At 38.6% G+C, this 22408-nt stretch overlaps 1 protein-coding gene across 5 annotated transcripts in view; it reads right to left on the bottom strand.

Annotated features, from left to right (window-relative positions):
- The window catches only part of RTEL1 (regulator of telomere elongation helicase 1), a 49535-nt gene extending 29136 nt beyond the window's left edge, over positions 1-20399 (bottom strand). For 4 of the 5 annotated variants that reach the window (XM_054845369.1, XM_054845373.1, XM_054845370.1 and 1 more), the window contains exons 1-18: positions 20368-20399; positions 19900-20017; positions 18523-18721; positions 18058-18151; positions 17041-17122; positions 16406-16466; positions 16095-16170; positions 15301-15385; positions 14062-14127; positions 12009-12162; positions 11645-11683; positions 10894-10972; positions 10084-10181; positions 8758-8813; positions 5217-5291; positions 4248-4329; positions 759-891; positions 493-606 (exon numbers count right to left, since the gene is read on the bottom strand). In XM_054845369.1, coding sequence (XP_054701344.1) covers positions 493-606; positions 759-891; positions 4248-4329; positions 5217-5291; positions 8758-8813; positions 10084-10181; positions 10894-10972; positions 11645-11683; positions 12009-12162; positions 14062-14127; positions 15301-15385; positions 16095-16170; positions 16406-16466; positions 17041-17122; positions 18058-18151; positions 18523-18721; positions 19900-20001 — 1595 coding nt within the window. In that variant the 5' untranslated portion in view covers positions 20002-20017; positions 20368-20399. Of the gene's footprint in view, positions 1-492; positions 607-758; positions 892-4247; positions 4330-5216; positions 5292-8757; positions 8814-10083; positions 10182-10893; positions 10973-11644; positions 11684-12008; positions 12163-14061; positions 14128-15300; positions 15386-16094; positions 16171-16405; positions 16467-17040; positions 17123-18057; positions 18152-18522; positions 18722-19899; positions 20018-20367 lie in introns of those variants that run through there. The other variant, XM_054845374.1, reaches the window with a different exon arrangement.
- Between the last annotated feature and the right edge of the window lie 2009 nt (positions 20400-22408).

Raw genomic sequence — 22408 nt, 5'->3', positions numbered from 1 at the left:
TAAAGCAGGAGCAGGTCCAGTGCCAGTAAGGAGTGTGACAGTCCACGGATGGCAAAGCAGGTCCATAGTGACAGGCAGGTCCGAGGTCAATCCGGGAAGTCAAAGTAGGTCAGGATCAGAGCAACAGGGTCCATGGCCAGGTGTGGTTATGATGGAGCTGGAGACAGATATTCCTACAGTTTGGGCACTGACTGAAGGCCTATGCCAGGCCTTAGGTGGAGCTCCTGGGTGATGGCTGTGGGTAGAGGTGCCAGCTGAGGCTGATCAGGGCCATTAAGGACTATTAGTGCACTCAGCATGCTCATATTTGATCCCTTCCAGCTCTCCAATTCTAAATTTTCAACAGTAGCGGTTAAAGGGTGCTGTTATTCAGCACAGTGTTTATCCAAGAAAAGAACTACAGAGACCACTTATTTCACTAGCACCCTCCTGTAAGCAGAAAATGTCGGAACCCAAGACTTCAAAGCAGAATTCCACATGGGAATTCATTACCTTCTTTCATAGGTAGAAGTAAGCACAGCTCCATCAGGTCCCTTAGGAATGATCCCAACCCAGAGCTGGTGTTTATCAATAACATGAGGATTCTCCAAGCAAACAGGAAAAGGGCTAAAGAAACACAAAATTAGATCCCAGTCATTATATGATTCTCTACTGGCTACCACTCCAGAACACTCAAAAATCCCAAGATAAAATGTACAATCACAAGAGCAGACTGTGCATTTTCAGTAACGGTACTGTTTACACATCTAGATACTTACATCTGCATTTCCATTGTAAATGATGAGAGAGGGGAGAGTGTCCCACTAGTAAGGATAATTGTCCTGACTCCCTGTCGAACAAGCTCATGCATGCTGTATCCAGGGCTGAAACACCAATAGCTTAAGGTCTTTCCTGTACCAAATAAAAGAGAAAACACTAAGAAGCAAGTCTGTAAGTAGAAAAATTAGAATATGACTAGCATATAGCACATTGCATCTGAACTTCTGAATATAAACTGGCCAGAATCTGAAGCTAAAGTTCCAGATGTATGGTATGTTCTGCTTTGGTCCTTCCCAGATTTAATTACTGTATCTGTTCAAAATATAGTTTAAAAGGTCATTGCTCCCTCACACCTTAAGTAGATTACACTTTTAATCAAAAGATGGTTATAGAAAAGACAGAGCATCAGATCCTTTTGTTGGCAAGTAACAGGCAGATTGAGTAGATAAAACTACTCAGTCCTCCATCCATTGATTCACTTCCTGCTGTCAAGGACAACTGGAAGGGTAAGCATGGTAGAAGAACTGTAGAATACTGGGATGAAGGACAAATGACTGAAGTTACAAAAAAAAAAAAAATCATCTCCATCCCTGCTCTTGCTTGAAGAGAACCCCTTTTCCATCAGGAATTTCCAATGGCTATAAATCTTTCACCTAAACTTTCCATTTTCCCACAGTCAACTGCCAAACCTTTCAACTTCTGCTCACATCTTTTGTGAGATATGGATATAAAATGTGTGTAACACTGAAAATCTGGCATACTACAAATTATCAACAAAAAGGATATAAAGAAAAATGGATAAATCACACTAGTCATTTCTTTCATTGCTCAGCTTATAGTTGTACCATTGCTGGTCTTGCTGAAAACTTAGCATCAGCTTTTCAGAGACAGTCAAAGGAACAAGGGAATGAAACAATAATCTATGTCAAGAACAAGAGCAGCCAAATGAAACATTAGCTTTTGGTTTTGTTTCTGATTGTTTTGCATTATTATTTTCAGTTAAAAAAATTATCTAGCTTCCGCATATCATGTGCGTGTTTTAAATGTACACGCTTCACTCAAAGATTTTATTTCCAAAAAGGAGCTGACAGTTTCAGGAAATCCCCAGTAATATGTGCCCAGTGAGTCACTTACTGCTTAGAATTACAAGAGAACTTTTATTTTAAGCTAAAGTTTTATCCTTCCATCTCGTTTGGGTAAATCCATCCAGAAGACATCCAGATTCTAGAAGAATCACATTCCAAAATTTACCAAATCCTGTATCTCTAATTCACACTAAGAATTGGTGCAAATTATAGTTAGGATCTGTACATGGACAAGCCAGTAGGTATCTGCAGACCAGCGCAAAGTTGCTTATATCAGGAGCCTAAGAAATTCCAGCATAAAAGCAACTTGTGCTGATACAGGATGGCCTAGAAGAGAACACCAACCACTCACATCTGCCTCGCCAGTGCTCAGTTTGAAATATATTTCTCTGTAACCCTGCAGGATGACTGCCAGGCACCAGTTGCTCAGTTCTTGGAGAAGCTGGAATTGCAGTACATTTCCAGCCTGCTGTTCTGCAATTATGTCTTTAAGGTTAACAATATTAATCCTATTTTAAAGGTCCCATTCACCAGCAGGAACTGTTGGAAGGTAGACCTCTGCAGCAGCTTTTTCCATTCCTGGTCCAAGGACAGCTAATCCACAGAGAAATTGTTTGCTAATTGTTTACAACATGGTGATTTAGAGCAAACCAAAAGTAAGTGTGTTTTATCTTAATGTGAAACTCTATCAGTTCAATACTGCATTCACAAGTGGCATCTGGGCACAGGACAGATAGCTAGTAATCTCATCAGCTGTCACAAGCTGTGCCACTTGTCCTCACCAATCACAGTTTGTAGAGAATTATGCTTGAGTGAATAATTTCCACAAAATCCTTTGAAAACAGCTATTCTTAAAAGGTTTGCATTATTTCTATATAATCTGCTATACCACTAGAGGAAACTAGAGACTTGATCAGTCTTGTCTGGCCTCTGCTATATTTCTACATAGAGCAAGTCTCGACAAATTGCTAGTCTGTTGCATAGGTACTTGCAAATACTGTTTTTATTTGAAAAGCAGATATATCAGTATGTGTCTACTAAATCACAGAATTCTGTGTCTGCTTTGTGTATAAATCCTTCAAATTATGCAATAAACCTAAAGTGTTTCTATTAGCCTTTTCCTGCACACATTTAGCAAAATCTACTTAGAATTATTCCTGTAACTTCAAACTCCAATTGAGCAATATCTCAGGAAAAGCAGATTACCAAACAGCACATGCTGCTGTTCAGAAACAGAACTTACTTTGTGGAAATACTTAAGGGGATGTTATGTGCAAAACTACTAAATTCATGGAAACTCATTCTTTGAAAAATGTTACTTTTGTTCTTAAGAAAAGGACTTCCATGAAACAAATATTTACATTCTCAAGAGCATTTAATTGAGTAATTAAGTAGATAGTTATAAGGCAAGGTATTTACAAAGATCTTTGGAGAGTATTCTATTAAGAAGGCTTAGGTAAAGGGATCTGCATCTGTCTTCTCTAATCAGAAAATGTTTTATTTTCCACCTAACTGTATTTATTGCGGGGGGGGGGAGTGGAAATCAGAAAGAATTAAAGTTGAAGTCCAATAAAGCCAAGCTCAGTGCTGCTTTATAACAGCCTTAGGATAAACCTTTGATTCAGAAGTCAAGTTTCTTTTCCTCTATGTTGTTTTGAAGCATGGTTATATTGAGCTAGTTCCAGGTACCAAGTTCTGCAGAACATAAGGAACAAAATAGGTGGGAGGAAAGAGACAAGGAGAGGGAGAAATTTCAGTTGAACAAGAAGGACTGAAAAGTATAGTCAAGGCTGAAACTATCAAGAAGTGACAACATGCCCTGAAGAAGTTAGGAAGTTACTCAAAAAAAGGTCCCATCTCAAAGAGGGTAGTGGTGCCCTGAGGCTGTTACCTGACATGGCATTTTCTGGCTAAGAATTCACATTCTCAAGTGTTATTTCTCTGGCACATCACATGAACCTTCACTATAGAGCTTCAGAATGAGCCAACTGATTATAACTCCTCTTTCCCAATCTCACATGTACTGATAGTTTTAACTTGGACCAAGGCATATTAATCAGGCACTTAGAGCTGGAAAGTCTTATGAGGAACACTACTACACCATTTGGGTTTAAAAACTATTTTTGCATATACAGAGATCTGGAGTGTGCCCTCAGTGAGTTATTCTGTTCAGCACTTTATTTCTCAAAGTAATTTTTAACATTTAAGGTAACATAGGTGGTGTTTCACTCAAAATCCTACAATGATGTTCCAAAATTTGCCAGAGGAGTCTCTGTTCACAAATGCGAAGTAATGCAGACTGAGATGTCTTCAACTGTTGTCTCTTATTTGAATCAGGAAGGAACAGTTGAGTAGTTTTCAATCCAACTTTTGTACAAGCCTCCCCAAGACCAAGTCCTGTACCTTGGTTTTTTGCAGACGATGAATTCCAGAGATCTGTCCTTTGTTTCTTCTTCTGATTACTGTTATCCCAATGAATATGTACCTGAAGGAAAACAACAGCAACACTTCTAAAGACAGCTGCAAAAATGAACTTGCACTTCATCTCTCAAAAAAGCTAGCCCATATTAAGGGTAGTTAACATAATTAGTGTCACTTTTATAGTGTTAGTAAGATCATATTATTTCCTGTCTTTCCTATTTTATTTCAAGTCTTTCATAACATATCTAACAAGGAACAAAACAGTATATCACCATTTAACCAGCCATTTTGAGCCAGTTTATAGGAGCAGCTTTTCATGGGCTGCCCTGAGCACAGAACCCAATTATTTGGGCATTGTCCACCAGAATAAAACACGCAGACTATAAAAAAAATATTAGTGTGTTAGAAAGACTTGCTCCATCTGGCAACAAAAACAGTATCAAGTCTCCAACTTACTATGAAAGTTACCTTTTATCTAAAAAAAAAAAAAAAAAAAAAAAATCTGTTCCTAAAATTCATGTTAGCACCAGAGCCCATAAGTCCCAAACTCTAAATAAATTATAAGGACTTTGGTGGGGCAGGGAGGCTCAGTGGCTGTATTGTACTTGCTTGGTAATAGGCTAAACTAAAGTCCAGAGAACAGATTATTGGAAGAACACATCGATTCGTGAATAAAATGCAATATCAAAGTTTTCAATAATTCACATTTGCTGCACTTTCCTCATTTCATTTTAAGATTTCTTTAAAAATTACCATGAAGCTCCCCTTTTTACTTGGAACCTAAACTAACCATAGCTCCTTTGGTGTTGTTTTGGGTTTTTTTCTACAAGAATTTACATATCATCCCTGTAATCAACATCATTCGCTATACTATCCACGTCCTTCTGACGCTTAGGTACACAGACATTAAATGTCAGCGAGGAAAAGTGTAGAACACAAACCATCTCATACCTTATAATATTTAGATATTGACTGATGTGGCATGAAGACTGTTGTGCCTTCTGGAGAATCGATGTTGAAAACTGTCTGGAAAATGGATGTAAACAAATGGAAAGATTTAACAACTGTTTCCAGCAAAATCCTTAATGTATCTTCACACTGAGAATTATCTCCACAAAAGTTACTGTTGTGATAACCTTAAATATATCTCCTTGCTTCTGTTTATTCAATAAAGACAGAGAATCTTGAATAAATACATTTTTACATGCAATTCCTGCTAACCTGCTTTCTCATTGATCAAAAAAAAAAAAATGCAAACAAGTATCTAAATATATCCAAACTATACTAATGATAGTATTACTCATCACACTTTCATGACTTCTGGCTGTGGATAAAGACACTACATGTTCATGAGATCAAAGAGTCACAACTGAGTGTAAGAACTTTTTGAATTCCCTTAGTTTAAAATTTCAGCCATGATACCTTACACTAATAATACTCTGCTTAGAAAAATAATCACGCTGTAATCATACCTAGCTGTTCATATATTAAACGAAATGCTTCTCTCAACTCTTCTGCACAGTCATGCTTCTTCCCCTTTCCTGTATGTGATCTCTTACAACTAAGGATGATGCTCTTTCAAACATATGGCATTCCAGTGCAACTTCAGTAAAAACAGCTGTAGTTCTCAAATATTTATAACTTCTGTTAATTTTTCTAAACAAAATTTCTTCAGACATGTAAAAGGAATTATCCAAGCTCATAAGAATATCAGCTAGTTGCAACAAGAAAGATGTTCTCCACCAGTCAGGAAAAAAAAAAAAAAAGTACAATTCCTGGAAATATTAACTTCTGAAAAATAGCCAAAGATAGGGTATACAAAAAACAAAATTTAATAAATGTTCTTCTAAAAGGAAGAAAAAGATTTATTATTAATAAAAGCAAGCTGGTTATAAATTAAGTCTTGAAGACAAGGTTCTGTAACAACAAAGCACTGTGTTTAACCAACAAAGACTCTAACTGTGACCTAGTCCCACTTAAAAATGTCTCAAGATAACAAACTATCATGTGGCAGATGATTTGCAATAACTGTCCATGTGCATGTCCTCAGCAGCAACAGCAAAGGGATCTTACTCTTAGCTTTCAGAGCTTCTTCTTAACTCTTATCTTTCAGCTTTGAAACCCTGGGAAAATAATTTAAATGAAGCGTACCTCACCTTCCCCACAGAAGAACAGCAACACACACCTTTCAGTACAAATCATTTTGGTATCAGCATACACAAATTGCTACTACAGTATCAGAACATACATATAGGTTTTGTTGAACTGCTGCTATAAAAATGAAATACTGTGTATGCCACTGTGAATACACCCTCACAAACATCCATACATTCGATCAGATCAGTATTTCAAACCTACCAGGACCGGTCAAAATACAGCTAGGTAACTTGTCTTTATCATGCAGGTCTGCAAAGTTTGAATACATTTCTTCATTTTTAGTTTTACATGGGGTGTTATTCTGTGGTGTCCTTTTGGAACGGATGCTGCTCTCCACTAGCATAACTAGTGCAACATGACTTCCTACACCACTACTAGACAAAGTAAGCACAGAAAGTCTTATTAACTAAGAAAAATAAATCATCTATAGGAATTACTGTGTTAATCTTGAGCAGCTGTTGAGCTGACAAGTATCTAAATGTTTTCTAGGAAAAATTTAAATTATATAGATTATCCTTCTCTATTAAATTCCAATTCTAGAAGAAGAGAATTCACAGTTAAGCTAAGATAGCAAGTAAATTCTTAGGTGAAAAGCAATGACACTGAGCGATTCGCACTTCCTCTTTGTAAGATTTTCTAGCAATCAGCAGGAATACAGCCTGAATGTTGTCAGTAGATTTTAGTACATATGACAGAATAGACCCGAGCAGTGTCATTCAAAGTAAATAAAATCCAGGACTCAGGATAGGACTTCTAGGGAACATGGCTAAATTCAAATCTAGATGATTTAATCCCTGCTAGTTTACTTAAAAGGGACACTAAAACCTAATAATCTCAGTTAAAGGGAAACGTAAGTGGGAATGTTATAAATCCTTCAGCAAAAAGGGAAAATTGAAGTACATAGTTGGTACTGCACCCAGACAGAAAAGAATTTCATTACAAATCTTCTAACAAGCATTCTGGAAATAAGCAAGAATATTGAGGAAGGAAAAAAAGACTTCATTTGCTGCTGCCAAATGCAGAGCTGGACACAGAAGTAATTAATTTTTCTGATTAGGTAAAGCAATTGCTGTATTCTTCCTAATTTTTGTTCTTATACAGATTTTACTCTCTTCCTGCCTGTGTTTCCATTATTTTATCACATTTTTGACATTCCTGTTCTTCCTAGAAACATAGATTACACTTGTAAGCAGCAGATTTTCCAGAAGAAAGATGTATGACGTCAAGGGTTTCTCAAAAAGTCTGGCAGCTAATCTATTAGGCAGGCTACCAGTGAGTAGAACAAAACCAGAGAACTACAAGGAGACTGAACGTTGCCAGTCACAACAGTCTTTAACGTCAAGGAATTTCTTGCGTCAGTGCCTGAATTACCATTTTTAGTACAAAAAAAATATCATTAAACAGAAAAGCAATTATTAATGCACATTAAAACGTCATCGTTATTATCACCCACCTACTAAAGATGAGGGGAAGGAGATCTTTTTGATCCAAAAAACCCCTGTAAGTATTTGGGAAGTAAAGGTCTTATTTCACTGTCAGGAAAAGGTCTAATTCAACCTGACACCCAATAACTCGGTAAATCACCAAGTTCTGGGAATATAGTGAACTTAATCTCAAGCGTCAGCAGATTTTCCAATATGTAACACTACGTCTAAGGTGTTATTTTGTTTGAACTTTAAGCTCTCTAAACATTACCCTCTTTATGAGTATCACTCAAGAATATTAGAGCTTTGGTCAACTTCAGAGGGAAGCTAGAAATTGAATTTCAGGCCACAGGCCCACTGTACCTTCTAATTTTATGGGGCCCGGGTTTTTTAAATGAATGTTTTATAAGTACACAACAGAGAGAGGACTGACAGCACCATACGGATAACCACAAGCATCACGCTCAGTTCCTGTGGCACTAAGAAGATTTTTATTTTACAGATCCTTTAAATTAATAATTAAATTTTTTAAAATATAGTTAAATTAATCTTTTGCTTGCTTTTTTTCCTTAGCCTGTCCTGTTACTTCATGAGGTCTCATATTCCCAAACATTGCTGCTAGAAAGTAAACAGCTCAGTAACCTAGCTCCACCTGGTAGAGGCTAAAATCAGACAAATTTAAATCAAGCATCTCCAAAAAGGGACACCAAAACTATGAAAGAACAACCTGGGTAAAAATCAAAGTAGACCATCCCATTAGACAGCAGCTTTCTCCTCAAAACCCCGTAGACTTCCACCACTGCACAACTGTACATACAATCAAGAACAGAATGGATCCAATGTATTTCCACATTTTCTAAACCAGCTCTTCTATCCTTCAGATATATAGAGAAGCAGCGTTAATTATTTACCTGGATAATATCTGAGAGCTTATGCAATCCAGATGTATTGACAAATATCCCAGTACCTAGACAGAGTAATACATGATTACTTTTACAACACAAATATATAGATATATCTTACCTCAACAGCACAACACTGAATACAATAACTTGAAAACATTATCTGAAACAAATTAAGTTACTTCAAGTTTTTCATCATTATTCAAAACTAGCATTCCAAAAGAAGTTTCATGTCTCTGACACATTGGGAGGCTGTCATTTGAAACAGATACTTAAACTTCTTAAGGCTCCGCCACATTAAAAATTGGAAAGGAGATAATTAAAACAAAGATAAGAACATTTAAACTGTTCAGTTGCTTTTTCAAAAGCTTGCACAACTAATATTAGTCTCATGAAAAAAAGAATAGAAAACTGACTCCCCTGTTATGCAGAGAGATAAAACTAACCTTTGCTGTAGCTATAAATAGCCCTTTACAATCACCTCCAAGCTTCCAGTATGCTTAAAACAGTGACTACAGAGGAGCAGTTAAAAGAACATATAACATATATTGATGATGAGAATTTAACCATGGACACAACGAACAGATACACCTGTTAAGACAGAGTGCAAATGGCTTAAAAGGAGAAAGATGCTGGGGGAAAAAAAAAAAAAAAACCCAGATGTGCTCTCACAAAGGATGCACTTGCAGAACTGACAGTCTATATTCTAGTCTCCATGGAGCAGTCTTGCGCTCTTCAATGTTTTTACTGAAGAGTCTGCTAGTAAGAACTAAAACATTTTCTTAACACATTTAGAAGCTGGAGATTTTTCTTTGCTGAAGGGCAAATTAAGAACAAGATGCTGATAGACAGTAAAACAGAAGCTTGCTAAATCAAGAAAAAACCCCATACATTATGTGATTCCCAGCATTCCTGTTGCATAACTCCATGATCAGGGAAGAACTCAAGACACTACAAGTGCCATCAGCAAAACGTCAACAAGCTCCATCCCACAATTCTTCTGGTTTTGGAGAAAAACAGTTTTGTGGGCAAAAATCCTCTATGTATGCACATGTACGTACACATGTTGGTACACTTACGTTCTGACACAAAGTGGTTCTCAAAACTAGTTCTGTTGCAGGAACAGACGTGAAACATGCTTTCCAGGGGAGGACCTCACAGCAAGTCTTAATAAAAAAACCAGAGGTCCTCAGGGTCAGATTTTAGCTGGACAGTTCTAGAATTTAAATCAAAACAGAGAAGCCCTTCTCCTCCTCTCCCTAAACAATGCAAACTTACAATTACTTACATTACAGAGAAAAGTCTGTGTGAAACAATTCATAAGTTTACACTTACGGCCTGAAAGAAACTGTAAAATCTGCTCTAATGACTCCAAGAGTGAGGATTTGGTCTGGAATGTTATTTGGGCCTCTGCAAACAGATCAAAGATGTAGCTGCAATTTACAAAGAAAAAGCACAAACGGGTGAATGCTGTAAATAATCACATGGACACAATTACTGTTACTCTTTTATAACAACAACAATTTCACCATCTAGGAGAAAAACATGTTGTCTCCATGAGAAAAAAAATTTACAGGAATAAAAATAAGTATTTGGTTATAAAGACAGCAGACAATATTGACACGACAGAAAGCATACTGATCACATCCTTCACATTTGCCATGATTTCTCTACAACATACAATCCATATTAATTTAGAAACAGATTTGCATGTAATTTCCGTGATTTTTTTTTTTTTTTTACAATGTACAATATGCATTAGTTTAGAAGTAGACTTACAGAGCTCTGAGGTACCTCAAACCAAATCACTGCAGCACTAGTACCCCTGTTTAAAACACGACGCAAAACTGAAAGCAGCACAGTGAGGAGTTTCTTTCAGTTCAGAATATCTGATAGGCACACCCACAGCATAGGATTTTCCACTCTTGAAACACTTTGAAAGGGAGTTCCACCAGAAATAATGATTACTACTGAAAAGGAATTTAAGGAATCCCAAAATCTTGAACAAATACTAGACCCAGAAACAAGAACAGTAGTACTGATCCTAACAGCCAGAACCAACCCTAACAGCTGACCCAGTTTCACCTGGGTCTAGAATTTGCTGTATTTTTAACATGTAAACGTTATTAATGAGAAGAAATTTACCTTCCCTCTTTGGTGACTCCAGTATCATTCAGTGGCAGCTCCACTGCATCAATGGCACTTTCTAGCTGAAGAAGAATTTCTTTAGCAGAACCAAGAGGGGAAAGAAGTCAGGGTTCACAGAAACTCATTTCTGAGGCACATCTAAGCCTCTTTTCTAAATGTACTTTATTACAAAGGCTGTTACCAAAGACAGCAACCTAGCTGTTTTCTTCATTCTATAAAGAAGTCAAAAGGATCAAAAACTTTACTAGATAGCATCTCTAAATATTCATATTCAGCTTCAAGAACTTCTATGACCTCAATCCTTAGATGAAGCCTGTGATGCTCTTAGAAAATACAGTTGTCAGCTAAATGTTAACCTCTTCTATACACAGGGGGAAAGTTGTTCTTGGCAATGCTTTGCAAACATGAGACATCTCACGCTCATGCTATTAACTTCATGTAGGATCACATTCTTACAACAGAATGATGCAACTAATAAATTTCCAGTACACTGACAAGATTAGAAAACAAGGCAACTTCTAGCAAAAAATGAAGTGACACATTCATTTGCAAAATCTCTCACCTTCTTGGGAAAAAACTCTAACAAAACATTCCACAAAATTCTCTGAAAAGAGACAACTTAAACTGTTGTGAATTTCTCAGTTATGTGCAATGTCTACAGAAATGCTACAAGAAATGGATTTGTAGTTGTTGACCTTCTGAAACTGTTTCAACAACAATTTTCAACACACAAAAAAAATAACCTTACTCTTTATCTTTGCTATATCTTCAAGTTCCATGTTCAGTCCTGTTGAAGAAAGGAAAGATTTCAGAGAGGATATTTCATGACTGTTTCATTCCATTCCTTTATGTCTTTTCAGAAGTTATGGATACAAAGGCTAGAACTGTGTATATGGAAAGATATCTTCTGTATTCCACTCACTCTTCTCATGAAAGAGACTCCTCATGTCACATCGGTTTGGGCAAATCTTTTCCTGTTTGTCTGGCAGTGATTACTAGTTAACAATAATGTATCTATTAATAAATTTGCCATTATGAAAAGTTACTTTCCAGTTCTTGGTAGTGGCACCCTATAATCCCAGTGGAACAGTGGTTTGTGGTTGTCAACACACCTGAATTTGCCAACTCCATATTGAATTCAGCATTTATTTCATTCTGTTGAACTACTTTGGCTTGTTCTTCCAGTACGACATTTATAGCATCCATTGCTGAAGCCAAATCGTAGGGTGTCAAGTCAAAAGAAGATGACTCCTCACACAACTTCTCCTAAAATAACAAGGAATGGAAGCATCATTTGGACTGCACCGTGTGCTATTTGCTCAGGCAATTTCATAGATGCTAAAGTCCAGATGACCAGGCTTGATTTCATTTGTGATCTCCAGCTCAGGCCAGAGGACATTTTATAAACACCTGAAGACTTTGACTGTTACTAGGCATCCCTTTTTCTGAAACATAGAACGGATACTTGCTGAAAACTTTTGCCTCTTTCACATTATCAACATTCTACCATTCCCACCTAGTAGCAAATCACTGTCATCATTAAGATCCCTTTTGTTTTTAACAGGTGTTACCTCCTCTGTGTTCTTAGATTCCTGCTAATAGATTTTTCTTGACATCCTTTTGTTTCTCGCACTCAGTTGCCAAATAGCCTGCTGTCTGATGACAAATTGTCCCAGTAGCAAGTTTTTTAGCTAGAGAATCAGTTTGTCCTTCAAAAGAGATACTTCCTGGTCCTTTTCACACTCTTAGGAAAGACTCCTATCCCTGTATTCACCCATATGAGGATGTGGTTCTTGCCCCTCATGATCTTGCATTCAGAGATGGGAGCATGGAGAAAAAAAGAGGAGGGGGGGCATAAAAAACCAACACAAAAACCCAAAACAAAATTTAAAAAAAAAAACCTAAAATGCATATTGTTCATATGTAAAATTTGGGCCAAAATGTACGCCAGAACAAATATTATTATAGAGAAGGAAGAAAACATACTAACTTTCTATTAAAAAAAAGAAAAAAGCAGTGGTTTGAACACTCACCAAACTTAAGTTTGACAAAACTATGACCTTGAAAAATAAGTCACATACTGTTTTGTCACAAATTTTTTCATTCACGAAAAGAATCATCTTCCCTGAGGAATGAAGAGAAATAGTAAGGAATAACCCACCAAAAATTTGACTGCAATAGATATGAAGAAATGTTACAAAGAAAAAAATGCTGAACTGGCTGCATGCATAAACTACCTAATCAGAAAGAAGTCAATTTTATTTCAGAGTACTTACTAAGTTTCCACATATTAGCCTGGAACAGACAGTACCATGAGACAACTATTGCAAAATGAGTAGTTCTAGAATAGCTGTTCTGCTTAATTTCTGCATGCAGGAATCAATTCATGTTTTTAAAACACTTCAAAGAGCGAAAAAAACACCAAACCAAAATCCAAACAACTGAGACTGGATTTCCACTCATTTTTCAATAGAAAAAAAGATGTTCTGATGAAAGAAGCAGATACTGGACACAACTCTGCAAGTATCTCTAGCCAAACATAGCCCACCCTCCGGTGGCCTGTTTACTGAAAGCAAAACATGCAATCAGAAAATAAATTTTGCAGCTGTTTAGCAGAATTCCCACTGGGAGGTTGTTCATGTGGCAGAAAAGAGGGACATATTTCAAATCTTCATTTGCATTTCATTATTTAGGCAAAGGACAGCAGTTTTGAGCCAGCTAAGAGGAAGATGTCATAATGCAGCATTTTTTTCCCCCCCTTTTTTTCCTCTCTATGAGTAAGACTTGGAAATATTACAAGAGTCACATTTGCCATCTACTGCACTTGGACAGCTGATGCAGCTGAGCTTCAAGAATGGGTCTTTTAAGATTTCTTACACCCTGGAAGAGAACTCGCTTATTTTCTTCTTTGGAGCTCTCATAAACATGGAGATCCACCTTCTGGAAGAAACTACCACCTTGTAGAAAATCACAGTAATGTCAAAGGACAGTTAATTAAACTACAAAGCTTTAACTGTTACAGAAACAAGAAATATTCATGATAACGAACATTAACAGCTGAAATAGCTGAGCACAGATTTTACAGACTGTTTGTAATAGGGCAGGGGTCAGTTTTTCATTTTGGGTGAAGTTTGAAAAAACAGCAACAGACCAGAAACAACTTACCACATTGTGAGCTTCATCAAGTATTACCACAGTCCCCTTCAGATCTAAGTTGTGCGCTTTCCGGCTCTAAAAGACGAAGAAGAGAGTGAGGGAATGGACAAAGAGGTTACAGTGAAATATAGATTTGATTGACCGAGAAATTGGCTCATAATACAGACTTGGGTTTTCATGTATTTTGAAGGCTGTTTTCTAAAACAAACAAACAAACGGTTCGGTCATTGCTGTGGCTACCTAACATAAAAACCACGGAATTGTCTTCTCTGGAAATGCAGAGGATAAAACACATCATGTAAAAGTTTATGGAGGATACAACTGATGTTGTAATAAAGAAAAAAACCCCAAAAAACAGTTGTACCACACTAAGATACATGAGTTTATCAGAATTAATTTCAGTCACTATTTTTACTGATAGGGATCTGGGAGGAGCAGGGTGTGAACCAGGGGGATTTGCTTTGTTTTCACAAATTTATACTCATGCTGTCTTTGCAAGAAGTGGATGCTTTGAAGACACTCCCAACAGTACCAGATCGCATAACTTCAATTCACAATGCTTCTTTGCTTAAGGTGGTCAGAGATTTTTTAATTTATTAATTTTATTTTTTAATTTATTAAATATTTAGTCTTTTTGCCTTTTGTAGCAGTGGAATGTAACCTGGCTTTTACTATAATTCATTAATTACTCCAAGTTGCATGAAGATGTCAGCAGATTTGTTTCCTCAGAGTTTCCAAAGGTTTAGTTTTTCTATCCATGAAATACGGACAACTTATTGCAACAACTTTTTTAACAAAGTCAGCAATTATTTCCAAGAGGGATGTCCAACCTCTACTGAAAAGTTTTCCTTATTCTAGAAATCACGTAGCTGGCTGCAGAAACAAAAAAAATTGTCTCAGAAGACATGCAAAAATACCGCATAGCATGTGACTGAAGATTTGTATTCAGGAGGTGAATATCACCAAACAAGGGCATCGCATTCTGCAAAGCTATTCTATAAAAATAGCATGACCTCAAATAGGAAAAAAGAAAATATTTCTTAACTGTGGGAAAGAACAACTTTACAGAGAAAAACACAAAAGAGCATCTTCTACAGTCCTGAATTTGAACTGGGTTTTGATTAGTTTTGTAGTATACCATATAATGCATTCACTTGCTTTGCATCAGTTCTTCACAGCTTATCCACTAAAAGCCAATGTAAGATAAATAGAAGAACAATTGCATTTAAAAGCAAAGATTTATGTTACCTTTGAGTCTAGTAAATAGTTGTAAGGCATAAAAATAATATCTGCTTGCTGCTTCAGGCTTCGAGAGAGGTAATACGGACAAGCTCTGTTTAAAAAAAAAAAAAGTAGTACAAACTACGAAGTAATACTTACAGAAACATTTAGAGTGCAATCATGCACTATGCTTCATATTCACAAGGGTTTCTAATCAACTTCTTAAGGCGTTGAAACTGGCATGTTTAATTTTAGGGCAGGTGGTTAGCTCTATTCCCACAACCCAAGTGAAAAGCATAGTAAATAATACCTAGCTGTGCAGCACAACAAAATAAAGAGAAAAAGAAATTAAAGGAGAAAGAGCGGCATCCATTACTGCATTATCGCTTCACCCCTTTAGGCTAGACATAAATGCTGCACTAGACTATTTTATCTCAACAAATCAGTCACCTCATTCTTTTCAATCTGCAACAAAACCCCAATACCATTTGTCATGTCAGATATCAGCAGCCTCTGCTCAAGCAAGAAATAAAATATTGGTGAGTCTGACCCTGATAAGATTCAGTCTTTACACAAGTAAGGTTTCAAATAAATTGCTGTATGATAAAAACTGCAGTAACAGAAGTTAAGGCTTTAGTGCACACATGATTTTGTTGGAAGCTGTCTCTGCAACTTATCTAGCCACTCAACTTTGCTCTCATCACTGTTCTGCTACTTTAGTGTATGTCAAGTTCGTACCAAGACATTAATAAAAATGAGCAGAGAAATAGTTTTCACTATTTTCACTAGTAAGGGGAGGAAGGTCAGAGGGGATCTTTTACCTGTGCTTGTTTCCGTTTTTAACCAAGTCTTCGATATCCATGATTGATTCAATCAGTTCTTTCTCTGTACTCTTCTCTGTGAAAAATTACATTACAAACAAGCTTAGGTAAAGGTATCACACAAAGATTTGTTGTTACCCTGATCATCATGCTCATCCACTTCCTAATGTCTTTCAAGAATTAAATGTTAACACAGAGAAAACACACACACATGCACAGGCAGATTCTGCAAAGTCTTCAAAACTTTTTTACCTGCCTAGCAAATCTCTCCCTCTCCAAAAAATAGGGCTTTATTTCCACAGCAAACTCACCTTCCACATTGTTATAGAAATGACAAGCACGAGCCATTACTTTCATTCGGCACATGTAGATCTGTAAAATATAGTATATTTTAGCCAAGGGCAGCACAGCTTGTCAAGCACTGAAAATCCTGTCAAGGGGTGAAGAGCTATTAGTTTTCTGTAACACCAGCTAATGAATAAACGCTAATCACAGTTCTTCAGTTTTAAAATCATGTGTCCCTCTGTCCACCTTAAAAGTCAGGCTCTCTTTTACACAGCACAGAACACTCAGATGCTCAGAGGAAATTTTGTTATATTTTGCCACTAACACTTTTCAAAACAGTAATCTTTGATATTACTTGTTAAAATAAAACGCAAAACAATCACTGACACACTATTTTTAAATTATTGTTGCTCCTGAAAAACTTAAGTGACAGATCAGAAAGCAAACTGAAAACTATTAACTCTCATGTTCTACACAATGGCATCCTTCTTTGGATGGAAAATGCTACCAGAGACTCAGAATTAAGTTTTGCACTCACAAAACAAGAAAATAAAAATTCCTTGAAACACATTATCTTTCCCTACAGCCTCCAGTAGTTAAACAATGCCAGAGTGAAGAATTACACACCGTACACCAAAACAAAAAATCTCCACATTCTCACCTGCATGTGGTTGCTCTCCTGCCGCTTCACTTCAGGATTGATGCAAAGCTGCTCTCTGGAACCCAAAACACATATCTTTGGCCTGTTCAAAAAGGATACACAAAACTGATGTTAAAAATAAGGCAAGAAAGAAGAACATAACTGTACATGCCAAAGTTGGGTATCATAAATCGAAACTGAAACGTTCAGGAGAAATAGATGAGCCCAAAATAAGTCTCAGAATCAGAAAGAATAAGCTAGTCTGTTTGTAACAGCTATATATGTAATTTGATTTTTGGTACTGCAGTTCTCCTGGTAGCAGTGGGTGGTAATAAGCAGCAGTTTACAGCAGGAGGTAATGAGTAGCTGCTTACATCATCCGCCATAAAATCTGGGTTCTGTTATGACAGTTCAGCCAAATAAGCTGGGGCCTGTCATCTATTACAAGCTATTGCAAGCTGGCTGTGATTTTTAGAGTAAGGTTACGGCAAGAACTAATGCACTACAAACATTCACAATACCTTTTTTGTTTATGATAAGACTGTATCTTTACAAGAAACATATAAACAAATTATTATCACCTGTCCAAAGAGCTCAGTCAACACACTGGCACGTCAACAGCTGAAAACCATGACAGACATCGGTATGGCAAAAATACAAATTATTCATAGATTTACATCAGGCTGAGGAATTCAACTTTGTCATGGCTTCCCACTGCCTTAAAGAAATGCCCCAGAAAAGAACCAAAGGGGAGAAAAAGGCCATTTTAGAAGTAAATGTATGAAGTAAAGAACCAAAACAAGACCAAATTCAGGTCAATTCTATGCTCAAAGGAATTAAGAGAAGCTGTGAAGTACGAAAAAAACCCAAACCCAACAACAAAGAAATCCAGGTTCTATACATGCCCATTAAGAAAACTACATTTCACTGAATATCAGTTTTTTATACATTCATCCACATAAATGCAAACAATACCTAAACCAGATGGGTTTTTCCACCTTTTCTTTGAATAGGAACATAATCCTAAATCATATTTACCTGTAGACTGTGTTCTTTAATTCGTTAATGACCTGTGTAAGTTGTGAGTGAGTTCTGGAGGCATAAATTATTTTAGGAACATCAGTGTAATAAGCTGCCAAATAGAGGGAAAAAAAAAGGCAGAAAAAACATTATTAGCAGGAAAAGAAGAACTAGAGATATTATTAACCTCCTTTCCCAGCTGGTGCTATGGTAACAGTTTGCCTTGTAGAGACAGCAAGAAATTTTGTCATCTAACTATTCACACACACAAAATAAGCTAAATGAGTTCCTAATCTTCTAAGAAAAAACAAAAATATGTAAAACACCTTTAAAATCTATAAAATGGAGAAACTGTGCTTCAGCTGCTAAACAATGGCTCCATGACTTTTATAATTACATACTTATTACAAAAGATAGATAAAAGAAAGTGTTCATTAACATTCCTGTATCATTCCTACTGAGCAGAAAAATCACAGTACTTACTTGGGATATCAGCATCTGTGGCAGCATTGCCCCAGGATGACATGGGTCTCTCAGGAAAGAGTTCCACTCCATTCATACGTTGTGCAATTTTTCGGGCTGAGATAGTATCTTTAAAGTGTTCCCGCCAAGCCAGAGTGGAACACAGCAGGCAGAGGGTCTTTCCTGTGCCTGTAGGGCTCTCCAAAATGCCATTTACCTTCTTTGTTGAAGAGAAATAAAATAAAAAAGAAAAAAATGAGGAATTTGGAGGTTCAGCTAGAACAGTTCTTTGTGCAGTACTGCATTTCCTCAGCAAAAAAGCCACAACGACCTGGTAAACTCTACCATACAACAGAAACGCACATATACCTCACATAAAGTTGCTATAAACGTATGACTTTTAGGGCCCTCTAATCAACTTAGTGAGGCTCAGTCTAAAACCCAGAGCCAGCTATTATCCTTTATTTAGCAGATGAATTCTCCACACCTAGACCAACTAGAATGCATCACATTTCAGCATAAAATACGTGAAAATATTAGAAGTTATTGCAAAAAAGCCCCAGAAAGTGACTCTTAGATTACAGACTGCCACTTTCCTTTAGAATTAAGACTACATCCCACATCACAGTTCAGGCAGAAAATTTTCCAAGCACTTTAAAATTGTAACATCCAGTAGGACTTAGTGTTTATAAGTGCATAGAAATACTACAAGTTGCAGAAAAACTATCAGCTGAGCTTGCACTGCCGTGACAATTCACATTCAAGTTTATGAAAATAATTTCTATACATAATAGGCTTACAACACTTTTACTTTAAAACAAGGAGGTACCAAGCAGGAACCAAGCCACTGCCCATGCCATGGAGGAATGCTGAGCCACGTGGAAAGCCAAAGCTTCCACAACAAGCTTGTTTGACCTCTCAGAAGAACAGGGACCACAGAGATGTGTTAACTAACTCCAGAACAAAGATAACTATTGTAAACACCATTTTCTTATTTGACATTCATTCAGTAAGATTATCCTATTGTAGATAAAATGATGAATTACACTAATAGTCCGAGGACTAACAATAGAAAACCAAACCCCAGATATCTAAGGACAGACTGCACAAACACACGGACAACTTGCTCAGCTTTTCTTCCTTTTCCCAAGTTAGGCAGAAACATCCCGTCTACATCTCCACTAACTGCCACTTGCACATTTTGGGGTTTTTTAATAACTACATAGTAAAATAAAAACACAAGTAAAAGAAGGTCAGAGAAGATTCGGAAAAGGTGGAATACAGACAACAAATAGTAAACTTGAATTGTGACATCCTCTTTTTAGAGAGGTTCTTTTTCAGGCTTAGAAACAAAAGGCAGTAAATGAACCCGACGCCTCAGGCAGAGGCGACACTCACCCTCTGCAGACACTCGAGCACCTTGGCCATGTAGGCTTCCTGGCACTCGTAGGGCTGGAAGGGGAAATCCACCGTGATGCCGTTCAGCGTTATTTTGGGCATGTTTCCCCTCAGGTACCTGCAAGGAAGCGCAGGTCCGCGATTTACCCTGCCCCACCCCGGGAGGGGGCTGCGCCGCCGGCGTCACGGAGAGCGACGAACCGCAACTCGGGGCGCATTCATTTGCACGACAAAACGTCGAAAGACCCGGGTTTCGCCTCAGGTTTCGGGACGGGACGTTACCAGCGGACCCGCACCGCAGCCCAGGCAACAGGCTCACGGGCACTCGGGGCCCGGCCGCGGCGATGCCGAGGAGCCGGCCGGACCCGTGGCCCAGGACCTCCCGCCCACTCCGCTGCGGCCCGGCCCGCGCTCCCGGGACCCCCCAGCCCGGCGGCCGTTGCCGTGGGGCCGCCAGCAGCCCCTCACCTCCCGCTGCGCTGTTCGGACTCCCCGCGCCGTATCACGTAACCCCCGACGCACGGTGCGTAACTTCCGCCGGGCGCTCTCGCGAGAGCTGCGACGTTGCCCAGGTAACGGGGCGGGGAGGCGGCTGTGGCTTGCCGGTGGGCTCGGCTGTGGCGGCGGGGCCTGGGCTGGGGCTCCCTGTGCGCCTGGGTGGCGGGGAGCGAGCGGGGCTGGGGGAGGTCTGGTGCCGTCTCCTGTGAGCTGCCCTAGAGGTCTGAAGGGCAGCGGGCGGGAGGGAGGGAACCACGTCCGTGAGGTATGGGCCCTGCTGGGCCTGGAGGGAAGCGGGACCCGGGCCTAGGCCTGGAGGAGCCTCCCCGTCAGGCGCTGGGTGCTTCAGCTGGAGGGTCCCTCAGCCGCTTCCCTCCCAATGTGCCCGGGGCAGAGGCCGAGGTTTGGTTCCGAAGAGGCAGAAGATTGGCAATTCGGTTGCTAAAAGTAGCAAAGCAGTTGCTTTTCTAAAACCTCTCAGCCCTATTCGGTGCCCCTGGAGCATGTGAGCGCTCCTGGGCCAGGGCCGCCTGGAACTGGCGTTTCTCACCTTCATTAACAACTCAGGGCAGCCGAGTGATAAACTACGCCCTTGACCAGAATTTGTGTCCACTGTGCTGCTGTGCTTTGTGCCGAGCGTTTGCCACCCTTCAGTGGTGCTGCACGTAGGAGAAGGCAGAATACTGCAGGATTCTTTGTTGAAGCTCTCGGCATTTAAGATACAAGGGTTTCTGTGTCCTTATGTTGAGCCTTGTGGCTTCTGCATTAAGACCAGTAATGAATTCTAACGGGTATCTTTTGTTAGGGGTGAATGTGCTGCTCCTTTGTTCCGTGCTTTGCTTCAGCACAATTCTTTCAGCCTTTGGTTCCCTGTCAGTGTATCCGCGTGCATGGCCAGGAACTGCTGCATCAGCATTTCAGTTGCTCAGGCTGAGGGTTGGTTCCGTGTGTGTGATTGTAGTGAACTCTGAACCACTCTGGATTGATGGATTGCTTGGATTGTAAGACTCTAGCAGAGCAAGTGTTTTAATAAATGGATAGATGTGGTTTACTTGGATCCCCAAATTTTGCAAAACCAGTTAGATGAGGAAGAAGGTAGAAAGAAAATATTTTACGTGCATCTCTGTATTTTATTGCTGCATCTCACGCTGTTAGATGGTTACTGCGTAGATGTAGAACAGGATGTGGCTTGTTTTACTGTAACTTTAAAATGCATTTATTCCTAGCAAGCTGCACAGCTTGTTTGTATGTAGAAGTGTTCTGATATTTAAAGAAAAATAACTATTAAAAGGAACAGACCTTAAACTTGAGTATATTATGTTATCTGTTCTCTTCTCAAACTTCTGGTGCATTCTGTGTCTTCCAGGTGTTTGGTTAGGGGAGGTTACAGGTGATGCTGTTTGGGTTGCCAGCCTGTAAAGTCCTTCAGCTGAACTTGCCCGGATTGTAAACTGTCTTTAATTGTAGTGAATTGGCTAGAGAGCATTGAGTTATTCCTTCAGATCTTCACAGCGCTTCACACAAAATGTAACAAATGATTTTATTCGTGTTTCTGACTGTGTGAACTCTTTAACTTGATATCAGTCGTGCAAGATTAAGCTGCAAAAGAAATGACTTTGTAAAGATTGTAAAATGAGAGTGTGGGATAAGGAATTTATAATGGAGAATAAAGGTTGAAAACTCATAAATGTATGGAATACTGTGTCATTATTATTTCCTGTAAATATATCTTTCCTACACTGAAGAATAATATCAATAGTGTATCAAATCAAGTTATTTTAACTTATTTAAGTGATGTTGATAGAAGCAGCATTTACCTTCAAAGAGAGAAGAGCTGGAAGGGTCCCAAACCCAAGGAGGAGTGTGAGTCAGCAGATGCGCTGGTGTCCAGGGGCAAATGTGAGTCAGCACCGGCTGAGAGCTCTGTATCCTCCTGGAGGGTTGTTCCTCTGCACCATTTACCTCAATTGACCAAGGCTGCAGCGCCCAGCATTGGCGAGTCTGTCTTCAG

The sequence above is a fragment of the Grus americana genome, chromosome 17 (genome assembly GCF_028858705.1).
Source record: "Grus americana isolate bGruAme1 chromosome 17, bGruAme1.mat, whole genome shotgun sequence".
NCBI lineage: Eukaryota > Metazoa > Chordata > Aves > Gruiformes > Gruidae > Grus > Grus americana.
The sequence above is the reverse complement of the archived record's forward strand: the minus strand, read 5'-3'. Positions and strand labels throughout refer to the sequence as shown.